This window comes from Bufo bufo, chromosome 3 (assembly GCF_905171765.1).
Source record: "Bufo bufo chromosome 3, aBufBuf1.1, whole genome shotgun sequence".
NCBI classification, from domain to species: domain Eukaryota; kingdom Metazoa; phylum Chordata; class Amphibia; order Anura; family Bufonidae; genus Bufo; species Bufo bufo.
In genome coordinates this window covers 425,812,850-425,829,278 of record NC_053391.1, presented here as the reverse complement: position 1 = coordinate 425,829,278, position 16,429 = coordinate 425,812,850, and the positions used below count along the sequence as shown (strand labels likewise).

Sequence of the window (16,429 nt, the reverse complement as noted above, 5' to 3'; positions counted from 1 at the left end):
AGTCTTGGAGAGGAGGTCAGGGGTTGCACATAGGAGCCTACAGGATCTAACTGGCGTGCTGATAAAATAAAAGAAGTGTCCTGTACAACAGTAATGGCCGTGATTGCACCAAGTGATATCCACAGACAGGTAGACAAGAAGTTGTTCTCCTCCTGAGAGTTGGCCCCACAATACAGAAAGGATCTTTACGAAATTGGCGGCATCAACCACTCTTTATTAAAGGCTTTCCATTAGGCTAGGTCTACACGACGACATTTGTCACGCGACAATAAGTCATGCGACAGATAGGGCACAACTACACTGCAACATTTGTCGTGCAACATTTTGTAGCACCAATGTCGCGCGACAATTTTTATAATGGCAGTCTATGGTGTCGCACTGTAACATGTGACATGCTGCGACTGTGACGCGACAGTCGCAAAAAAAACCATCTCGAATGGATTTTCTGCGACTGTCGCGTCGCAGTCGCAGCATGTTGCATGTTGCAGTGCGACACCATAGACTGCCATTATAAAAATTGTCACGCAACATTGGTGCAACAAAATGTTGTGCGACAAATGTCGTCGTGTAGACCTAGCCTTAGGCCTCTTTCAGACGGGCGTTGCGGGAAAATGTGCGGGTGCGTTACGGGAACACCCGCGATTTTTCCGCGCGAGTGCAAAACATTGTAATGCGTTTTGCACTCGCGTGAGAAAAATCGCTCATGTTTGGTACCCAAACCCGAACTTCTTCACAGAAGTTCGGGCTTGAGATCGGTGTTCTGTAGATTGTATTATTTTCCCTTATAACATGGTTATAAGGGAAAATAATAGCATTCTGAATACAGAATGCATAGTAAAATAGCGCTGGAGGGGTTAAAGAAAAAAAATAATAATAATTTAACTCACCTTAGTCCACTTGCTCGCGCAGCCCGGCATCTCCTTCGTCTCCTTTGCTGAACAGGACCTGTGGTGACGTCACTCCGGTCATCACATGATCCATCACATGATCCATCACCATGGTAAAAGATCATGTCATGGATCATGTGATGACCGGAGTGACGTCACCACAGGTCCTGTTCAGCAAAGGAGACAGAAGGAGATGCCGGGCTGCGAGAGCAAGTGGATTAAGGTGAGTTAAATTATTATATTATTTTTTTTAACCCCTCCAGCGCTATTTTACTATGCATTCTGTATTCAGAATGCTATTATTTTCCCTTATAACCATGTTATAAGGGAAAATAATAATGATCGGATCTCCATCCCAATCGTCTCCTAGCAACCGTGCGTGAAAATCGCACCGCATCCGCACTTGCTTGCGGATGCTTGTGATTTTCACGCAACCCCATTCACTTCCATAGGGCCTGCATTGTGTGAAAAACGCAGAATATAGAGCATGCTGCGATTTTCACGCAACGCACAAGTGATGCGTGAAAATCACCGGTCATGTGAACAGCCCCATAGAAATGAATGGGTCGGTATTCAGTGCGGGTGCAATGCGTTCAACTCACGCATCGCATCTGCGCGGAATACTCGCCCGTGTGAAAGGGGCCTTAGTGTTGTGCCTAATCTAGCACAAAACTAAAAGTTGAGCACCATCCCTTTTTAAATACTTTGGGCCCTAGTGCTTTCCTTTGTCTGTTTTGCCGTTTGGTGCTATATTATCCATATAACCAGTGCATGCCTTTATATTTATTATTATGCCACTAAGATAACAGAAAATTCTGTACTAAGTTTGTCATTATCTGTAAATACAGTATAATATTGAATTCCCCTTCCCCCTTTAGTAGTTTCATAACATACATTTGTCATTATCATCATTATCACCATTATCATCATTGCTAGCATCAAGAAAAGGGGAGCTATATAAACCTCTGGAAACTGTATAAATATCTATTTTTTTTTTTATTTTTTTTTTTCATTTAAAATGAAATGGTATTTTTAATGCTTGGTGTGTTTCATCAGATATACTGCCTTGGCTATCACTAGCTCTTCTGGAAAAAATGTTAATGGCACAATAATAATTCATCACAAGAATGGAAAATCTGCAGCATTTATTGCTATTTTGCAGCAAGCAGCAGTGTTCCATTTTCCAAAATCCATCTAACACAAGCTATATTTATAAGAGATGATCCATTTAGGCTTAATAGTACATTCAAAAGGTCAACAATGTTTGTTGTGTCAATTACCTCTATGCGGTATGATAGGAAAACTAGCATGCTGAAAGAAATAATATTGAGCAATGACCAGCATGATTTGGTTATTTTTCCTCTTTAGGCTACTTTCACACTCGCGTTCGGTGCGTATCCATCATGGATCCGCACAGACGGATCCGTTCAGATAATACAACCGTCTGCATCCGTTCAGAACGGATCAGTTTGTATTATCTTTAATATAGCCAAGACGGATCCGTCTTGAACACCATTGAAAGTCAATGGGGGACGGATCCGTTTTCTATTGTTCCAGATCGTGTCATAGAAAATGGATCCGTCCCCACTGACTTACATTGTGTGTCAGGACGGATCCGTTTCGCTCAGTTTCGTCAGACGGACAGCAAATCGATGCAAGCAGTGTTTTGGTGTCCGCCTCCAAAGCGGAATGGAGACGGAACGGAGGCAAACTGATGCATTCTGAGCGGATCCTTTTCCATTCAGAATACATTAGGGCAAAACTGATCCGTTTTGGACCGCTTGTGAGAGCCCTGAACGGAGCTCACAAACGGAAAGCCAAAACGCTAGTGTGAAAGTAGCCCACAAATATTTTTAGAAGTTTTTTCAGCACAAACCCACATAATGATTTCTTGACAATAATAGAAAGTTTGTTTAGTGCTTTGATAAGAAAAGTAATCGTCAAGGAGAACAGGGACTGTTTTTCTGCTTTTCTGAGTCACATCCACAATGAAATCTGTTATTAATTAGTGAATCACCAGCTTTAATACAATTAACTGTCTTGTGATAAGGACACAACAAATTCTAATACACTTCATCCCACTGCTTTATCACAAAAGAAAAGTTACCCACCGTCTCCCTACAGCATTCAAACCATTGGTCCAAAATAGACATTTAGCTTGTGCAACTGGACAAGCACTTTAGTAGTATTGACGTGTAGAGATGGCCTTGCGGTTCGCCCAGCGGTCGTTTCGCGGCGAACTTTGCATGTTCGCGATTCGCCGAACATGCGAACATATGGAGAAATTCGCAGCCCGCCATATTCTTTTACATTGTGATGAACTTTGACCCATGACACATCCATCAGGTGGTACAGGACAGCCAATTGAGATGTTTCAGCACATGGACATACCCCCTACCTTATAAATAAACCTGATCTGGCAGCCATTTTACATTCAGTCTTTTGCCAGTGTACGAAGAGGTTGCTGTGTGGAGCAGGGACAGGCTGTTAGGGACACCAAATGCTAGCTAATAGGGTCTCAAAAGTTATTTTAGGCACTAGTATAGGTGTGCTATCTATATGTGTGATACCCAGAGGGGTGCGATATACTTATAATATACTTTTATAATGAGTCAAAAACACATAGATCTATATAGTGATCACCTGGAAGTCAGGGGCCTAGGGGCTAGGGGCTTACTAGGGCCATTTTTATATAGGGTAAGGTTCCGGACGGGGTCGCTCTTATCAGGGCAGGTGGTCTGTGGTTAGGCTATCAGGGCCAGAATAGCACCCCCCTGTAGGGCAATATCAGGGACAGTTCTTTGTCCACCCTGTCCTTTAATACCACATCATCATCTAGCCCAGGGATGGATGTTTTTTTTGCTTTCCCTCCTGGATTCATGGATGTGCACTGGAACCCCCCCGGATTGTGGTAGGACATAATCGTTTCTGATTTGGTGCCGCCGAGCACCTCATTTAGTGCCGCCGAGCACTTTATTTTCATTTTGAGGGATATCTTTTCCATTCACACGTCCGCAAAATGGGTCTGCATGAATGGGACCCGCCGCGAACTTGCGGTTCGCGAATATTTGATCGCGTTCGCGAACTGCCCCGGCAGATGTTCATCCATCACTATTGACATGTACAATTCAAAAGGTTCTACACCAATATTATATTTTGCAAAATATGGTTAGTGTGGCAGTGAGAGACAGGGAAAGGCTTGGCTAACGCTTCCAATGTCCTCCACTGCCTTTTCTCTGCTACCCTTTTGAGCTGAGGACCATGAGTAATCTGAGATACGCAGGTTGCCATAGAGGTGCTGACAAACCGCACTGAAAAATCTATGATTTAGCTATTCAAATCTACGCTGGAATGGAGAGCTGAAAGGTAGGAAACATCATAGTGTTTTTGACATTTCCTTTCTTTGTATGACAGAAAATCGTATGAAAGAAAAATATTGTAAAATGTAAGATACGCTTTAGAGAATATATTTAGCATATTTCTAAATGTTAAAAAAATCTAATCTTGATAGGTCTAAGTTGCAGGTCCTTGACCCCCATACACATGCACAATAAATCTTGGCTATGTGTTGCTGCCACTCTGGAGGCAACCTGTAGGTTTGGCACCGGTCTGGTCAAATGGAGCTGTATAATTGCTGTATAAGAATCACTAACGCCTCTGGTATGATGTAACCTTTGAACACTTTTCACTGTCCAATTAATATTGTTTACACAGTGAGTTGATTTCCTAGACATGAAAAATCATGTATATGCTTCTATTATTGTAAACATCTGTGAGCAGGGGAGGACTGGGAACTGGGCCCCCATTCTTTTGTCGGGGTTCAAATTGATGGAAGGCAGGGCCAGCAATACCATATTGAGGCCCATTATGGCATCCCAACAGAGCCAAAATACTACAGTCCATCACAAAATACTGCCGCCAAAAGCACAAAAACATAGCCAAAAACGTCAATTGGCCGGCCAAAAATGAGGGCTCAGACGGCCCCCTGTGCCATCGGCCCACCGGGAGATGGGATTTCTATGTATGGTCTATGGTTAATCCGCCCTGCCTGTGTGAATTAGGCCTTGTGCATATATGGTAGATATTTCCATTGTGGAAATAGCTTGTTATCTGTGGGCTAAATCCATGTGATACAAGTAGATTTTCTATCAGTATTACTTTGGCAGTGGATTAAAACTGCACTGCAGATCCAAAATTCACTTCTTGATCTCAATCCACAATATGTTTTCTGCACCTATTAGTTCACATGCTTCTTGTACTTTTGTTGTAGATTTTAGGTGCACAATCCAAGGTCATACTCACTAACATTTCTATTTGTGGACATAGTCTTAATAATGGCATTTCTTATGTTAGCTGATTTAAAGAGATTGTGTTTCATTGTATTAGTCATTCAGTTTTTTTTACTAATTGTTTTATTTACACTAATCCGACACAACATTAGATCTACCTGCATAATAATTTTTAGCCCCCCCCCCCCCCCCATTTCCTGAAATAGATCTGACCCTTTTGAGACACAGACCTTTGGAACGGTTGCGCTATTGGACACCAATACTAGCAGCAGAATCTTTAAGTCTTTGTAAGATTCTAAGGTGGGGCCTCCATGGATCTGACTTGTTTCTTCCAGCACATTCCACAGATGCTCAATGGGTAGAGATCTGAGAAATTGGAGCCAATGAAAATACCTTGAACTTTATTCCTATTCCCTCAACCATTCCAAAAGAAGTTTGCCGTTTAGCAGGGTGCATTATCCTGAAGAAAGAGGTCACTGCTATTAGGGGCATACAATAAAGGGCTGCACTTTGTACGCAGCAATGTTTAAAGTAGGTGGAAACATGTAAAAAAAATCCACAGTGAATGCTTGGACCCAAGGTTGTAACAAGAACATTGCCCAGAACATTCACTGCCTCCACCACCTTATCTTCTACTCATAGTGCATCTAGTGCCATCTTTTCCCCAAGTGACACCATGAAACCAGTCGTACTCATGATGTGAACAAAAACATGGATTTATCAGACAGGACCACCTTCTTTTTTTGCCCCATATCTTGTTTGATGTTCATGTGGTCCATTGAGGCTGCTTTTGGAAGAAGGAGACGGGTCATCATGGACATCATAGGCTACAAAGTCCAATAGAAAGGCTAGCTGTGGTGCCAGTATTCACTTCCAGCAATTTGTGCTTGCAGTAATCTCCCTATTTGGGATTGTGGGCCAGACTGGTCAGCCTTCACATCGGACACCACATCACTAAGCTTTGGGGACCCATGACACGTGTACTGTTGTCCTCTCTTGGATCATATTTGGTAGGTACTAACCACTGCATACCATGAATAACCCACAAGACCTGCCATTTTGGAAATGATGTGACCCTGTTTTCTAGGCCACTTACAATTTAGCCCTCGACAAAGTCGTTAATATCCTTCCACTTGTCAATTTCTTCCCCACGTTCAAGAGCTGACTGCTGACTTGCTGCTTAATATATCCCCACTCTTGAAAGGTTCCCTTATCACTGATGTATTGATTCAGTAATGCTGATTTAAATATGTCCATGGTATTATCCTGCCTACATGTACTGTACCCATTCTATGGTTGTCAATAAGTCACATAGTCATGGAGATCAGATTACTTTACTGTTCAATAAATGTACTGATTGATAGCTATGGACCGTTTTGTTTACACTTTATCATCTAAAAATGTAATGGGAAAAGAATATGCTAAATTAACCTGTTTCTTCCTTACATTTCCATAGGACACAGTCAAGACAATTCACTTCTGTTCATGCCAAATGTTCCTAAAAGTGTAATTTAGAAATGGGCAAACCAAATCCTTTTCGTTTTGACAGTGGTACTTCTATAAAGGTAAGATCAAATACAAGATTATGTATGTCTTATTTTCTACTGTATAATTTGCCCAATGACCAATCCTCTTTAAAAGATTATACATCTTACTAAATGATCCAACCTGCTTGCATGTAGGAGATAGGGGTCCTTGGACAAAAGAAAGGCCATACCCCTCAGCAGCCACAAAGGCATTATCTCAAGTACAGCATGGATGTTACACTCAATCCTAGGCAGGTTCTTTAGGTTAGTTCTGTAGTGGCAACAGCTTCTTGTCTGAGAGAGAATAGGACATACAGTATTTCACACAACTTAGGCTACTTTCACACTGCTGTTTCTGGGTCCGCCTGTGAGATTCCGTTTCAGGGCTCTCACAAGCGGCCCCAAACGGATCAGTTTAGGCTTCCAATGCATTCTGAATGGATGTGGATCCATTCAGAATGCATCAGTTTGGTTATGTTCCGCCTCCATTCTGCTCTGGAGGCGGACACCAAAACGCTGCTTGCAACGTTTTGGTGTCCGCCTGGCAATGCGGAGCCAAACGGATCCGTCCTGACTTACAATGTAAGTCAATGGGGATGGACCCATTTACATTGACACAATATGGTGCAATTGTAAACGGATCGTCCCCCACATTGAACTTTCAATGTAAGTCAGGACGGATCCATTTGGACTTACACTTAGACTTTTTTTTTGACAGGACTAATGCAGACGGATCCGTTCTGAACGGATACCAGCGTTTGCATTATAGGTGCGGATCCGTCTGTGCAGATACCAGACGGATCCGCACCTAAACGCAGGTGAGATTAGTAGCCTTACATAACAATGCCCTTTTTGCATTAGTATACAAACCATTAAGATACAATATCACTTTGGTACATCCATTTCAAAACATCCCTCAACTCCTGGTTACCACCACTTGCAGAGCTACCTATAGTGGAGGGGTTAGGGGATGGGTCCTCAACTACACTCTGGCACTTGTATACAGGAGAGTGCAGAATTATTAGGACAAGTTGTATTTTTGAGGATTAACTTTTATTATTGAACAACAACCATGTCTCAATGAACCAAAAAAACTCATTAATATCAAAGCTGAATATTTTTGGGAAGTAGTTTTTTAGTTTGTTTTAGTTTTAGCTATTTTAGGGGGATATCATGTGTGTGCAGGTGACTATTTAATGTACATAATTATTAGGCAACTTAACAAAAAACAAATATATACCCATTTCAATTATTTATTTGTACCAGTGAAACCAATATAACATCTTCAACATTCACAAATATACATTTCTGACATTCAAAACAAAACAAAAACAATCAGTGACTAATAAAGCCACCTTCTTTGCAATGTGACACTCAAAAGCCTGCCATCCATGGATTCTGTCAGTGTTTTGATCTGTCACCATCAACATTGCGTGCAGCAGCAACCACAGCCTCCAGACACTGTTCAGAGAGGTGTACTGTTTTCCCTCCTTGTAAATCTCACATTGATGATGGACCACAGGTTCTCAATGGGGTTCAGATCAGGTGAACAAGGAGGCCATGTCATTAGATTTTCTTCTTTTATACCCTTTCTTGCCAGCCACGCTGTGGAGTACTTGGACGCGTTGTGATGGAGCATTGTCCCTGCATGAAAATCATGTTTTTCTTGAAGGATGCAGACTTCCTGTACCACTGCTTGAAGAAGGTGTCTTCCAGAAACTGGCAGTAGGACTGGGAGTTGAGCTTGACTCCATCCTCAACCCGAAAAGGCCCCACAAGCTCATCTTTGATGATGCCAGCCGAAACCAGTACTCCACCTCCACCTGGCTGGCGTCTGAGTCGGACTGGCGCTCTCTGCCCTTTACCATCCAGCCACGGGCCCATTCCATCTGGCCCATCAAGACTCACTCTCATTTCATCAGTCCATAAAACCTTAGAAAAATCAGTCTTGAGATATTTCTTGGCCCAGTCTTGACGTTTCAGCTTGTGTGTCTTGTTCAGTGGTGGTCGTCTTTCAGCCTTTCTTACCTTGGCCATGTCTCTGAGTATTGCACACCTTGTGCTTTTGGGCACTCCAGTGATGTTGCAGCTCTGATATATGGCCAAACTGGTGGCAAGTGGCATCTTGGCAGCTGCACGCTTGACTTTTCTCAGTTCATGGGCAGTTATTTTGCGCCTTGGTTTTTCCACACGCTTCTTGCGACCCTGTTGACTATTTTGAATGAAACGCTTGATTGTTCGATGATCACGCTTCAGAAGCCTTTGCAATTTTAAGAGTGCTGCATCCTCTGCAAGATATCTCACTATTTTAGACTTTTCTGAGCCTGTCAAGTCCTTCTTTTGACCATTTTGCCAAAGGAATAGGAACGTTGCCTAATAATTATGCACACCTAATATAGGGTGTTAATGTCATTAGACCACACCCCTTTCATTACAGAGATGCACATCACCTAATATGCTAATTGGTAGTAGGCTTTCGAGCCTATACAGCTTGGAGTAAGACAACATGCATAAAGAGGATGATGTGGTCAAAATACTCAATTTGCCTAATAATTCTGCACGCAGTGTATAGTACATATTAGTGAGTTTTCCTGTCTGGCAGCTCAGCTGTTATGGCATTATCGTAGGGCAGGTGTTGTAGTGAGGCCCCCCATGCAGCTCTGCAAGTGAAGCAACCAGTCCTCCTCACATTCTAGGATGGGTTGAAGGTGGCCTGGAGAACCCTTTAATGTACAGTATAGCTGAAGGAGAATGGTCACTTATAACTCACTTTTCCTAATGAATATGTAGTCTTTATAGCAGTGGCAATTGCTCCTGAACTATTCATGAATTGCATAAATTATGCATTGCCTATACAATTGTATAAGTGATAGCCAATAGAGATTCATTCTATGATTACTTCAGGGGGAAGAGAATTAGTCCACAGGTTTCATTGTCAAGTGTATCCAGACCTTTAGACAACAGCTTGTATTTTACAGGTTTTATGGCAGACAGCAGCTCCTCTCCAATTTTTTTCATGACCAAGTTGGTAACCTTTTGTACTCAGCTACACATTTGTTTTAATGGTTTTGAGACTCATCCTCATCTCAGTAAAACATTGTAATAACATAGTATCAATGCCGTTCAGCACCAGATACACGGATTTCAATCTGCCAAAGCTTGACCTTGTAATAGTGATGAACAGAGTCTGTCATTGTTTTATCATTTATATGAAACGTAGCCTTCCCAAACAACACAAATTGACGATGAGCTATTGTAAACATATACTGAGGGACCTATTTAATAAAAGGTCAATAAATTGTGAAATTACATATGGCTTATGCCAGATGTGCCACGACAATATGCCGTATTTATAAAGTGTCCTGAGAAAAGAAAATGAAAGGTGTAGTTCAGAGGTTTGCATTCTTTGTATGATTTTAGAATGCATTAAAGGTCCCGGGTTACACCACGGAAACATGCCCTTTCCTTTACACATCCATCACACCCATTAAAGTCTAGGGGTCCTTGAAAAAACACAACATAGATGCTCTTGAAATACATTTTTTACCTGAGCAATATATGTGGAATACGGATGACACATGGAGGTAAAAAAAAAAAAAACGGGGACACAGACCAAACACCGATCCTTCCATGAACATCTTCACAGTGGAACCACTGACCATCTTGTCACTGATGTCATCACGGATACAGATGTGTAATAAGCCTAAAGCCAGCACTGCTATGCAGGGAAAGTCACCAAAACTGCAGAAGTGTACCACTCTATTCTGATGATCAGTGGGGGAGCTGAATTTTCACCCCAAATGATTACAGAGTGATAGTATAGTCTAGCAATACGTCATTACTTCCTGTAGTGACCAAACCCGTTTAATTATATAGGGACCACACAGCAATGCAGGACTTTTCAAAAGGTTAGACCCTCCATACTGCATAAATTAAAATCAATCCATTAAAGAAAATGTGTTGTGAAGACTGAACCCCTATTATATGTGCCCCATTAGGGTATATGAATGTCATATCCCACTCACAAACAACATCTCTTACTCTGGCATAGCCAGCCTGTCCTTTTATTACGTTTGGCTATGTATGTATTCTACATCTGAAAGGTCCCATTTAATACTCAATCCCACCTCTGCAGGGAGAAATGTAGGGCTGGATATGTCCATGCTAAGTTAGTAATTGTGCACTAGGAAAGTCTGGGAATCTACCAGATAATGGCTAACGAGCGTTCATAGCCAGTGTAAAGGTGCCACCGATTACACGATGAACGCGCAATCGGGTAAAATAGATCATTTGTGCGGACACAAAAATAATCATTTGTCTGAAGCAGACCGTGCTGGGTAAACACACTCTGCTGCCAGAAAACGAGTCTGTATGAGGACAAGTGATGGCTTATGATCACTCCTCCCCAGAATGTGGAGGAGATTGCTACAGGTAAGAGCAGCGGTCTTCTCCGCTGACAAGCAGGCGCTTGCTGGGAAGGAGTGCTTCCTTTCTGACAATCGCCTGCTGTATCATCCTGTCTAAAGGGACCTTAAGGAAGTCTAAGTATTAGGTCATGTACAGTACAGGATGACAAATGCTTGTATCCTGATTTTTTTTTTTTTCTTAGATTTTCCTAGTGCACAATTACTAATTTAACATGGACATATCCAGTTCCGAGATAACAGGCCCTTTGTTGAGCATGGGTATAACTGTATCACAGGTGGAGAAGGAATGCTCCAGAATTCTTTAAAAGGGGAATTTGTCACCTCTAATATTTCCAGATAGTGACACTCGGACCATAGACACAATAGACTGGTTGAGACTCTCTAAATTCTATGAGGGTGTCTCTAAAGCATGCTTTGTGACCTGTGCAGAGGTTTGTACAAGGAGGAAGGAGATAAGCTCTGACAATCACCTATTGTGAATGGTAGATCCTGTGTTATCTATATATAGGTGACATCTGTGATTGTTATCCTGCCTGTGATGATAGTGAGATGCGTACTGATGTGATCTGTACAGACTAAGAAGTAACCCTATTATTGGGCCTAGTGGCCAGTGCAAAAACTGACAGATTTGTGGATTATTTTTAAGTATAGATAATAACATGGAACATTTTTAAAAGACCACCAATCATTCTTTAAAATGTTTAACATAAAACTTGACTTCAACAGTTGGTCATTTTCTGGCAACATATTTCCTTTAACCCCATAGTGACCACCCATACATGTTTTTACGGCGGTCACTAAGGGTCCTTAGTCTAAGCGATGCACGGGTCCCCCGTCCAGCAGGGAGCGGGGGCCTGGCTCTCACATGAGAGCCGCGGCCCTGCTCTAACAGTCCGGGCCGGCAGGAGTGCCAATCCAGGCTGTTTAACACTTTACATGCCGTGAGCAATGGCGGCAAACGCATGTAAAGTGCTGACAGAGGGAGTGAACTCCCTCTGTCTCCCATCAGCACCCCGCAAATGCAATTGTGGGGTACCGATGTGTGCAAAGGCTGGTTGGGGTCTCATGTAGGCCCTAGACCAGCCTTGAGTAATTTCCAGCAGGCTGCGCCTCTCTGGCGCAGCCTGCTGGTCAATGTCAGAATAGCATTGCCATTAAAATGCAATGCACTATAGGGATAGTGCATTGCATTTTAAAATCAATCAAAATACTATTTCTTATAGTCCCCTTGTGGGACTATTAAGTGGTAAAATAAAAATAATTATCAGCTGCTTCCTTTAGAGAGACAATGCTACCTGGCAGTGGCATATATGCTTTTTTACCATTATTCCTCCTGTGCACATTCTACAACATAGAGCACCATTTCATCTCAGAATAGGACTGCTGTTATGTAATGTGATTTTAATCATAATGGTAAGCTGCATGGTCCACAACAAAACATACACCAGATACTCTTTCCTCCTTTGTGTCAGCCACTAATTAGAATTGCCATTATAAGTAGATTATGCGTTAATATCCTCCTATCAGAGGGAATCACATTTCTGATCAAGTTTCAGCACTTGGATTTGTCGTGGACATTAAAGTCGTTTGGGTCCTCTGCAGATCCCCCTGTCTCATTAACGGGACCAATCAGTCTCTAAACTGTGATATTGCAGCTGCAATGTTTAATTGGTGCCGTAATCTACCTAATCCAAAAAATGTCTATCTGCTTTCCCATTACTTCTCTCATTGTACTTAACATTTCCTGTTTAACAACCCATGCCATCTGTCTATGTCACATGCAGAAGCAAAGCTCCGCAGCCCAAATTAGAATCTTATTAATTTATTTGCATAGGTATTTTTAGAGAGTTATGGATGACATATACATTAATATGATTTCCTATGCTCGTTATTTTAATGTGTTCTTGCTGAAACTAATGCAACTACATAATAACCCATTGGTGTATTGACTTTGACTCAATCTGCAATTTGTAATCCATTGGTAGATTTGACAGTCAGTGAATGAATGAAATGCAATGTCGACTGTTTAAACAAGAAATCTGCCTCCATCTTCCTTGCTTGTTTGTTGGGAGGTGATAATCCTGTACAGGCCTCATTTAAAATGTCACATATAAGGGCTTTCATACATGTACTCTTTCCCATATTATGTTATTTCTCATGATCACAGCTAGATTCCTTGCCATCAGTAGGTCCTGTAGCATAAATCATTACGGTGCCAGGCGTCGTCATCCAGGACAGAAGGGCCTGCTGTTTGCATCGCCCCCCAAGTCTTTTGTCTGATCTACTTGTTTGTTAACAAGGCCATTCCTATCGAGAGGGGTATCCTGAATAGGTTCTCATTAACTGCCTGGGCTTCCCCTATGGTCCATACACCCTTGCTCTCTCTGTCAATTTATCCCAGATACATGGTTGTACAATGTCATTGGTCTCTAAAAATGTAAAGGCATTGGGGGCGATTTATCAAACTGATGTAAAGTAGAACTGGTTCAGTTGCCCATAGCAACCAATCAGATTCCACCTTTCATTTTTCAAAGGAGCTATGAAAAATGAAAGGTGGAATCTGATTGGTTGCTATGGGTAACTAAGCCAGTTCTATTTTACAGCAGTTTGATTAATATCCCCATTGTCTTCTATAGACAACCCTATAATTAAAGTGGTTGTGACAAGTTTTAAAGTTATCCCATAGCCACAGGATAGAGCACAACTAATTAACCACTGGGACCTTCACCAATCCCAAGAACAGTGGTCCTTTTACCTCTATATGATAGAGCAGTAGGTCGAGCATGCGCCCGGTTGCTTCATTCATTCTTTGAGACCGCTGGAAATAGTCAAATGCTGTGTTTAGCTCTCTCTGACACCCCCATAGAGAATGAATAGAGTGGCAGGGCGCATGTCATCAGTTGTACCCCCAGCGACCAGTTAGTAATCCTCTATCCTTAGAATAAGATAACTTCTAAACTTGGCACAACCATTTTGTTGCGCTATGAGCCTTCAACTCAATTAAGAACCCACTGTGGCTCTCAACAAAGGACTGCAAAATGAAGTCAATGGATATCATTTCCATGGATGGCATCTAACATTACTTTTTAATTCAACCGTTCTCGTCAGCAAGATTCCTTATGGTATGATTTTCTTACAGGATGTTATATTAACACTCCAAGAAAAGCTTTCAATAAAGTGCATAGAACACTTTTCCTTGATGCTGGAGCAAACAACTGAGGGAGCTGGAACCAAACTCCTTTTGTTACATGAACAGGAGACACTAACTCAGGTTTATTTCTCTTACAGAATATTTTAAACAATGAAAACAAGATAAGAAATTGTATTGTATTGTGTTGCATATGAAAGTAAAGATGTCAGCTAATAATGGATTTACAGTGCCTTGCAAAAGTACCCCCCCACACACACCTTGGTGTTTTTGTTGTTTTGTTACATTGCAAACTAGAATGAAGACAGGTTTTTGGGTGGTTTGTATAATTTTATTTATGCAACATGCCTACAACTTTGAAAGTGCAAAATAGTGTCACAAACCAGCGGGTGTGAACCCACTGTGCCACGTGTCCCACCTCCTCTAAGGTCGTTGTCTAAGTGTACCTCTCGATTTTTCACAGTACCCCTGATGGTGGGGATAGACATTCCCGAGGGGAACACCAGGTCGCTACCTCTTGAGGAGGAAAGGCACACGAGGCAGCTGGTCCAGGCAGATCGGGAGGTATCTGAGTAGGTACCAGAAGTACAAGCGTAGTCAGGCAGGCAAAGTTGTTACAAGGAGCAAAAGTGCAGGACCGAAGGATGAGGCAGACGCGTAGTCAGACAGGCAAAAGATCAGGGCAGGTGGCACAGGTACAGGTCAGGCAATTCAGGTCGGCAACAGGAGAGTCAAGGCAGGCAAGCAGGGATCAGACGAGTAGCAGAATCCAGGAACAAGGTATAAGTCAGGAGCACACATGAGTATCAGGAACTTAGCAAACACAAGGATCTTGACACTGAGGTATCTGGGAAGGGGGCTGAGCCACTTTAGTACCTGCAGGAGAGCCTGGGTTGGTCAGCGAGGTCACATGATCCACCCAAGAAGCCCAGGGAATGATGCGCGCTGCCCCTAGGGCAGTGTAACAAGAAACCAGCAGCAAGCCTGCTGTGGCCAGGGCTGAGTGGAACCTGTGGAGCAGATTCCTCAGCACCACAGTACGTACAGCGACAGAGCCCAGGACTGCAGTGGTGGACGGAAGGATCACCGCTGAGCGGGGCACCCAGGACCACGGTGGTAAGTGGGGGAACAGCGGAGTACAGAAGCCGCTGTTACAAATAGCAATGTCTCTTCCATAAAGCTTCACGCTGTAGTGTCAATGGCTTACTGTGGTCCTATGGAAATACACTTCCAATATTGGATCTTTGGATCTCCTTCAGTGTTATGGTTTATGTCTCTGTTTAATCTCTGATTAATGCCCTTCTTGCCAAGGTTATGAGTTCTCTTGTCAGATTTGTAGTTGTGCCATATTCTTTCCATTCTGTTATAATGGACTTTATCTTGCTTCATGAGATGTTCAAAGCTTGAGATTTTTATTATAAAATATTCACACCCTGATCTACACTTCTCCACAGCTCTGTCTCTGACCTGTTTGTAGAGCTCCTTGGCCCTTCTTGTTCTTGCTTAGTAGTGTTGAAGATTTCAGGGCCCTTCAGAACATGAATATTTATAGTCACATCATATGACAGATCATGTCACACTTTGCACATGATTGAACTATATGGGTTTGACAACAAAAGTGATGTTCAGTTTTTATTTATCTCTTTAAAAAAATAAAAAACAAACTCCCTTCTCCTCCACTTATGGTACACAATGTCTACACTGGCTACTACCAGCAAATAATGACCTCAGCGTTGATGTGCGCTGGCACAGCACATGACCACTGCCACCATTGAGGCCATACCCCCTTAAATTCAAGGTTGTAATAAAAACCAGAAAAAATACGAAGGAGGGTGGGTACATTTGCAAGGCACTGTACATGAACATGTTTACTTGGTGGAGTAAATTGTTGCTGCAGAGGCTAGGTTGTGACAGAAACCGTTGTCATATGATGGTTACCATCTATAATATTAAAATTAGGTTTGGGTATAAATAAATAAGAAACATTTGAATTAGATATGTCAGAAAATATAGCAAAGTTGCACAGTACACAATATGCATTATTGTATTACTCCAAACTACTATGGTTATGAAGCAGAGAAGGAAGGTAGAGTTAAGTAATACATGCCTGCAGGATCGGACTGCACACAGGGAGGCACATTTACTGAAGACT

General features: G+C 42.2%; 1 protein-coding gene across 1 annotated transcript in view; it reads left to right on the top strand.

The window, feature by feature from the left end:
• The window catches only part of FRMPD4 (FERM and PDZ domain containing 4), a 544,401-nt gene that overhangs the window by 511,292 nt on the left and 16,680 nt on the right, over positions 1-16,429 (top strand). Inside the window, 4 exon segments of the mRNA XM_040424984.1 lie at positions 2,057-2,060; positions 6,640-6,676; positions 6,679-6,741; positions 14,269-14,400. Of these exon segments, the coding sequence (XP_040280918.1) occupies positions 2,057-2,060; positions 6,640-6,676; positions 6,679-6,741; positions 14,269-14,400 (236 nt within the window).